Source organism: Eimeria necatrix, genomic scaffold (genome assembly GCF_000499385.1).
Source record: "Eimeria necatrix Houghton genomic scaffold, Enh_scaff64, whole genome shotgun sequence".
In the NCBI taxonomy this organism is placed as follows: domain Eukaryota; phylum Apicomplexa; class Conoidasida; order Eucoccidiorida; family Eimeriidae; genus Eimeria; species Eimeria necatrix.
This window is the reverse complement of record NW_013651717.1, coordinates 107,536-115,035: the sequence shown is the minus strand read 5'-3', so window position 1 is coordinate 115,035 and position 7,500 is coordinate 107,536. Positions and strand designations below refer to the sequence as shown.

Genomic DNA, 7,500 nt, shown 5'->3' with positions numbered 1-7,500 from the left:
CTGCGCTGCTGCTGCGTCGAACTCTCGTTTCTCCGTCAGGGTTTAGGGTTTAGGGTTTAGGGTTTAGGGTTTAGGGTTTGGTGTTGTCTGCAGCAAACCCTAAGCCTCAGGGAGTGTTTTGAACTTTACGTCTTCGCTTTGGCCCTCAGTTTATTTTCTCCCCATTTGAGTCTGCAGCAGCTGCAGCAGGACTCTTCAGCAGCAGAAGCCTCTTTATCAGCAGAAGGTGTGTGGGCTTTGCTGCTGCTGCTGCTGCTGCTGCTGCTGCTGCTGCTGCTGCTGCAGCGGCAGAAGGGGCAGCAGCAGCTTTTGTGTTTGTGCTGCAGCGGCGGAAGCGCTGGGCGAGTTGGATGTGCCCAAGTTGGTGGCGGTGAGGCTGGCGCTCACCTCCCAAACCCTAAACCCTAAACCCCAAACCCTAAACCCTAAACCCCAAACCCTAAACCCTAAACCCTAAGCAGCTCTCTGGCTTTCTTTCGCTGCTGCTCCCTGCAGGCCACAGGAAGAATCGAAACCATAACGCTTGCGAAACGAAATTCAGTGAGCTTTTCCGTGTTTTGAGGTTTAGGGTTTAGGGTTTAGGGTTTGGAGCTGAGGGTTTAGGGTTTGTGGCTGAAAACTTCGGGTTTGGGGCCTAGGGTTTAGCCTGTAGGAAGCAGTGCTGCTGCAGAATGATCTGGGGTTTCGAATGCCGGGCTGGCGGCCCAGGTTTAACGATTAGGGTTTAGGGTTTAGGGTTTAGGGTTTAGGGTTTAGGGTTTGGCAGCAACTTTGCTGCAGATGGAGACCCACACTTTCCCCCCCGAGTGCCTCCAGCAGCTAAAGGCCTTTCCCTTCTGCACTCTGTCAGAAGCGCCAGAGTTCCTCGACATGTAGGCCCTCAAACCCTAATTTAGGGTTTACGCAAACCCTCAGCACGAGACACCAATAAGACCTTTAAGGGCCCCTACAGGTACTCTAGGGGGCCCCCCGGGGCCCCCTGGGGCCCCCAGGGGCCCCCAGGGGGCCCTTTGGCCTTCTTAAAGTGGTCTTTAGGGGGCCCCCTGAGGGGCCCCTAAAGGGCCCTCTGAGGGGCCCCCAAGGGGCCCCCAAGGGGCCCCCAAGGGGCCCCCGAGGGGCCCCCAAGGGCCCCTTGGGGGCCCTTTGAGTTAAGAAATCCAAAAGGCATATATTGGGGTTTTGAGGGGCCCCTCAAAGGCAGTTCTTTTCTTTGGCTTTTGCGGAGGCCAAAGGGCTAGGGTTTGAGCCGCAGCAGCAGCTAAAAGAGCTGCAGAAGCTAGGGTTTAGGGTTTAGGGTTTAGGGTTTAGGGTTTAGGGTTTAGGGTTTAGGGTTTGTGCTCAGGACAACGCGGTGCTTTGTGTGCCGGCGAAGCGCCACTCGCCATCATTGTTTGGACCTCAAGGGCGCGGAGTACGACTCAGGTGGGCCTCGAGGGTTTAGGGTTTAGGGTTTAGGGTTTAGGGTTTAGGGTTTGGGGTTTGTGGCCTAGCGCATTTCATCTTTCTGCTCTTTTAGCAGCACGAGCAGCTTCCAGCTGCTCGCCAGCAGCAGAGAAAGAAGCCAAAACAAGCCAGCAGCAGCAGCAGCAGCAGCAGCAGCAGCAACAGCAGCAGCAGCAGCAGCAGCAGCAGCAGCAGCAGCAAAGTGTGCTTGTGTCTCAGATGCCCTTTGGCGGGGCGATTGTTCTTCTTGGCTTTCTTCACAAGGACGCCAGTGGCTCTGTAGGAAACATTTTTATTTATTATTTTTATTTTTATTTTATTTTTATTTTTATTTATTTATTTGTTTATTTATTTATTTAATTGTTTATTTATTTATTCATTTTTATTATTTATTTTTAATTGTGTTTATTTGTTTATTTGTCTGTTATTTGTTTATTCATTTTTTTGTTCATTTTTTTTTATTTATAATTTGTTTTTTATTTTATTTGTTTTCCGTTTCATTATTATCTCATTATTTTGTTGTTTGTTTGTTTATTTATTTATTCATTTCTTTTTATTTATTTGTATTCCATTTATTTATTTATTTATTTATTTATTTATTTATTTATTTATTAATTTATTATTTATTTGTTTATTCTTTATTTATTTAAAATTCATTTTTAGTGAATTGTTCACTTCTTGAAAATTAAAAATCCAAAAAGAAATTAAAATCCAAAAAGCAAAAAGGGTTTATTTTAATTTCTTTTTTAATTGTTATTCATCACGACCATTTAATCCCTTTATTTCATTTCAAATTAAATAATTATTTCTTTTTTCACTTTTATTTATTTTTATTTTTAATTTAATTTTATTTAATTTTATTTATTTTTATCTTTATACTGCAGCTCAAGGGGCCCCACAGCTTCCCCCAAAGGAGGGGCCCCGAGGGTTTGTGGAGTCTTACGAGAAGAGGCTGGGGCGGGAGTTTCCCGTGGGTGGGCCAAACCCTAAACCCTAAACCCTAAACCCTAAACCCTAATTTGGGGTTTGCGGGGGCGTTTGGAGCCCGTTTTGCGCCGCGTTAAGTGGGGTCGAATTGTCTTTAAACCTGGAACAACTTTTGGTTTGAAGTTTGAATTTAAAACAACTTTTAATTTTAAAAGTGCAAAATTGAGTTTTAGTTGCTGCTGCTGCTGCTGCTGCTGCTGCTGCTGCTGCGCTGCAGGGCCCAAGTGCGGCCGCCAGGCCTATTCGTGGCATTTGCTGCACCACTATAAGGCGCGGCTGCTGCAGTCTCTTTACTCTTTGCTGCTGCTGCAGGACTGCAGCAGCAACCCTGCTGCTGCTGCTGCCAGGCTGCAGAATGTGGGCCTTTTGCTTCTGTTGCTGCTGCTACTGCTGCTGCTGCTACTGCTGCTGCTGCTACTGCTGCTACTACTGCTGCTGCTACTGCTACTGCTGCTACTGCTGCTACTGCTGCTGCTGCTGCTACTGCTGCTGCTGCGGGGCTGCAGACTGCGGGCCTCTGCTGCTGCTGCTTCTGCTGCTGCCAGGCTGCAGACTGTGGGCCTTTGCTGCCGCTGCTGCTGCTGCTGCTGCTGCTGCTGCTGCTGCGTGTGTTTCTTTTGCTTTTTTTGCTTTTTTGATTTTTCTTTTTGCACTTTTCTTTTCTTTCTTTTCCCCGAAGTCCCAGAGCCTTCCTTAAATGCCTTTTGTCCATTTTGCATGCAATTATTTTATTTTTATTTTTAATTATTTTTAATTTCCTTTTTCCAATTTGCTGCTTTTCTCTTCAACTCAGATCCACTCTGCAGCACTTTTCCAAGAGTGGGATGAATCCATCAGGTCCATTCCAGTTCCCAAGTAACTCCACAAGTGGGGGCCCCCCGGGGGCCCCCCTTTACCTCGGGGGCCCCCGGGGGGCCCCCTCAGGCAAATGGGGGGCCCCCGGGGGCCCCCCGAGGTAAAGGAGGGCCCCCCGAGGAAAATGGGGGGCCCCCTGGGGCAAATGGGGGCCCCCCGGGGCAAATGGGGGCCCCCGAGGGAAAGGGGGGCCCCCCGAGGTAAAGGGGGGCCCCCTGGGGCAAATGGGGGGCCCCTGAGACAAAAGGGGGGCCCCCCGAGGTAATAGGGGGCCCCCAAGGGCCCTAAGAGGGTCTCCAAACAATTATTCATAATGGGGGCCCCCAAGGTAAATTGGGGGGCCCCCAAGGTAAAGTGGGGGCCCCCAAGGGGTACTGGGGGGCCCTCAAGGTAAAGAGGGGGCCCCCAAGGTACATGGGGGCCCCTAAGGTAAACAGGGGGGCCCCCAAGAAAGACTGAGGGGCCCCAAAGGCAAAGAGGGGGGCCCCCGAGGCAAAGAGGGGGGCCCCCAAGGCAGCCTGGGGGCCCCCAAGGGTACTAGGGGCCCCTCAGGCCGCAGTGCGGCAAAATGGGGCACCTAGGGGGGCCCCCAGAGGGTTCAGGGGGGCCCCCAGGGGCCCCCGGGGGCCCCTCTGAAGCCCCAAAAGGGTTCAGTACCCTCAAGTTTGTCTTTTGTGAATCTTTTTATTTTCTTTTAATTTAATTTCTTCCAGAGTTCAGCAGTTGGGGCCTTCGCTGCCTCTGGGGCTTCACCAGGGGCCCCCGAAGGCTTCAGGGGGCCCCCAGAGGCCCCCGGGGCCCCTTGGGGGCCCCTCAGGTGCCCCTTGGGGGCCCCTTGGGGCCCCTTGGGGGCCCTTTGGGGGCCCCTTGGGGACCCCTTGGGGGCCCCTCAGGTGCCCCTTGGGGGCCCCTCAGGTTTCCCTTGGGGGCCCCTCGGGTGCCCCTTTTGATCCCCTTGGGGGCCCCATGGGGGCCCCTCGGGTGCCCCCTGGGGGCCCCTCGAGTGCCCCTTGGGGGCACCTTGGGGGCCTCCTGGGGTCCCCTTGAGCGCCCCCTGGGGGCCCCTTGGGGGCCCCCTGGGGGCCCCTTGGGGGCCCCTTGGGGGCCCCTTGGGGGCCCCCTGGGGGCCCCTTGGGGGCCCCCCATGGGGAACATGGAATAAAAGCTTGCGCATTTGGCAAAGTGGATTTATTTGTTTTTTTTTTATTAATTTGATTAAATTAAAAGCTGCAAAATGGCTTTGAAGCTGCTGCTGCTCAAAGTGTGGGGCCAGCAGCAGCAAAAGGACTTGAGAGTTTTTAAATGTGAAAAGTGGAAAAGATTAATTTTATGAAGTGTGGGGTTTGCTGCTGCATGCGCAGCTGCTGCTGCAGCAAACAACGCATGCACGCTGCTGCTGCAGCAAACAACGCATGCAAGCTGCTGCTGCAGCAAACAACATATGCACGCTGCTGTTGCAGCAAACAACATATGCACGCTGCTGCTGCAGCAAACAACATATGCACGCTGCTGCTGCAGCAAACAGCGCATGCAAGAGCGCATGCAGGCTGCTGCTGCAGCAAACAACGCATGCACGCTGCTGCTGCAGCAAACAGCGCATGCAAGAGCGCATGCAGGCTGCTGCTGCATGCAAGTTTGGGGCTTTGTTGGGAGCAGCAGCAAAGTGGAAGTTTGAAATAAATAAATGGAATTAACTCAAATAGGCAAAGCGAGTAACAGCAGCAGCTCGGGGGTTGAAAGCTGGCTGCAGCAGCAGCAGCAAAAACAAAGAACTGATTCTTTGGCGGAGCCCCGAGAGCAGCAGCCGGTTGCTGCGGCCGCGCTGCAGCAGCTGCTGCTCGCGCTGCAGCAGCTCCAGCAGCTCCTCCGCGGGGGGCCCCCTGTGGGGCCCCACAGCAGCAGCAGCAGCAGCCAGCACTTGCTGCCGCGGGGGCCCCTCCAGGGGGCCCCCCGACAAACTTCTGTAAAGATCTGCTAGTTGTTTAGCTTTCATAGTTTCAGGTGTATATACAGTTGCGGTTTCCCCATTGGACTGTACCCACAGCAGCGGCTCGCTCATCTTGAGCAGCAGCAGCTCCCGCTGCTGCTGCTGCTGCTGCTGCCGCGCCTGCTGCTGCAGGCTCCCGATCCGCTGCAGCAGCTGCGTCTCCTGCTGCAGCAGCAGCAGCAGCGCCTCGCGCTGCTCCCGCTCCCGCCGCCGCTGCTGCTGCTCCCGCTGCTGCTCCCGCCCCGAGCCCTTCTGCTGCTGCTGCTGCTGCTGCTGCTGCTGCTGCTGCTGCGCCTTGGCCCGGATCTTGTCTGCTTCTATTCGCCTCCAGGCCTCCACTTCAGCAAAAAGAACAGCAAAGTCTGCTGCAGTTAGTGGGTGTCCCTGTCTTTGCTGCTGCCTCTTTTTGCGGATGTTTGCTTCCCAGAGTTTGCGCTGCTGCTGCTGCTGCTGCTGCTGCTGCTGCTGCTGCCGCTGCTGCCGCTTCTGCTTCGTGCTGCGGCGCGCCAGCCACGCCCGCGCGTGCTTCTGAATCACCACTGCCTTTGCTTCCCGCTGCTGCTGCCACTCAGCAGCAGATAAGTATTCTTTTGCTGCTGCTAGCTTGTCAGCAGCAGCAGAAAAGAAAACTCCCTGCTGCGGACTGCAGCAAGAAGCTTCCCGCTGCGGCTGCGAAGACACGGAGGCTGTCTGCGTCGTCTGGCTGCTGCTGCTGCGCCGCCGGCCAGCCAGCAGCGCGCGACCTGCAGCAGCAGCAGCAGCAGCAGCAGCAGCAGCAGCAACAGCAACAGCAGCAGCAGTAGGGGAAGGAGCAGCAGCAGAAGGAGAAAGAGGAGGAGGAGGAGGAGCAGCAGCAGAAGGAGAAGAAAGAGAATAAAAGCAGAAACAGCAGCAGTAGAAGAAGAAAGACCGCAGCAGCAGCAGCAGCAGCAGCAGCAGCAGCAGCAGCAAAAGCAGCAGCAACAAAAGCAGTCAAGCGTTCTGCATTGAACTAAGGGAAGCATTTAGCAGCAAATTAATTTAATCTGCAATTAAATAAAAATAAAAACTTTTTATTTTCCTTTGCAGCAGCAGCAGACAGCAGCAGCAGCAGCAACAGCAGCGATCCAGGGCAAACCGAAGCAGAGAAATTAATTTAATTAATTTAATTAACTAACATAATTAGTATTTATTTATTTATTTATTTATTTATTTATTTATTTATTTATTTATTCATTTATTTATTTATTTATTTATTTATTTATTTATTTATTTATTTATTTATTTATTTGTGTTTTTAATTAATAAAAAAGCAAATGGTGAATATTATTAATGGCAATTTTAATTTGCACAAAGACTTTTGTCTTTCATTTATTTCTTTTTTGAATCAAAAAAGAAAAAGAACCATTTAATTACAACTGGCATCTTTTTAATTGAAAAAGTAATCAAAAATAAACAAAAATAAACAAAAATGGCATTTATTTAAAACTAAATCCCAAATTAAAATTAAAAATAACCCAACAAACAAATACCCACCTGCAGTAGCATCAGTGAGGCATTCTGGCATTCCCAAGGACTTCAAAGAAGGCAGGGGGGCCCCCCCGGGGGCCCCCTGGGGGCCCTCCCGGGGGGCCCCCCAGGGGGCCCCCGTGGGGGGCCCCGCTGGAGTGGCCCTGCAGCTCCTGTAGAGGTACACCTCGAGGGCCCCGAGGCCCCCAGCAGCAAAGCCAAGGGCCCTCAGGGTTGTGCTCCAGGGCAGGGGGCCCCTCTTGGGGGCCCCTTGGGGGGCCCCCTGGGGGGCCCCTTCGGGGTCCTGGGGGCCCCCCGGGGGGCCCCCAGGGGCCCCACTTGGAGGGACCCCCGGGGGGCCCCCAGAGAGCCCCTTAGGGGGACCCCCAGGGAGCGCCCCAGGGGGACCCGCAGGGGGGCCCGCAGGGGGCCCCTTAGGGGGCCCCCCAGGGGGGCCCCCCGGGAGGGCCCCGGGGGGGCCCCCGGGGGGGCCCCCCGGGGGGGCCCCCCTAGGAGGGGTTTGAAGAGGGACCACTGCCACAACAAGGGCAGGGTACTTCAGTTCTTTTTCTATTTGCTGTTTTATACCCCACAAAGACTCATTTAAAGAAAACTCTTTTCGTCTCCGACTAAACCCTGGAAAGAAATAAAGGTCCACGCGAGTGGGGGCCTCGGGGGGGCCCCCGGGGGCCCCCCCGGGGGCCCCCCCTCCGGGGGGGCCCCCCCGGAGGCCCTCGGGC

The 7,500-nt window shown here is 53.7% G+C and overlaps 2 protein-coding genes across 2 annotated transcripts in view; one reads left to right on the top strand and one right to left on the bottom strand.

The window, feature by feature from the left end:
• ENH_00068750 (adhesion regulating molecule, putative) overlaps positions 1-876 on the top strand; it is a gene marked incomplete at both ends in the record, with an annotated part of 3,367 nt that extends 2,491 nt beyond the window's left edge. The window contains 2 exons of the mRNA XM_013577414.1: positions 94-370; positions 782-876. Of these exons, the coding sequence (XP_013432868.1) occupies positions 94-370; positions 782-876 (372 nt within the window). The remainder of the gene's footprint in view (positions 1-93; positions 371-781) is intronic.
• Positions 877-4,975: 4,099 nt separating this feature from the next.
• On the bottom strand, positions 4,976-6,818 carry ENH_00068740 (IQ calmodulin-binding motif domain-containing protein, putative; the record flags this gene model as incomplete). Its single annotated transcript, XM_013577413.1, has 2 exons — positions 4,976-6,015; positions 6,788-6,818. The coding sequence occupies 2 exons, from the start codon at positions 6,816-6,818 to the stop codon at positions 4,976-4,978; spliced, it is 1,071 nt and encodes a 356-aa protein (XP_013432867.1).
• Positions 6,819-7,500: the final 682 nt, after the last annotated feature.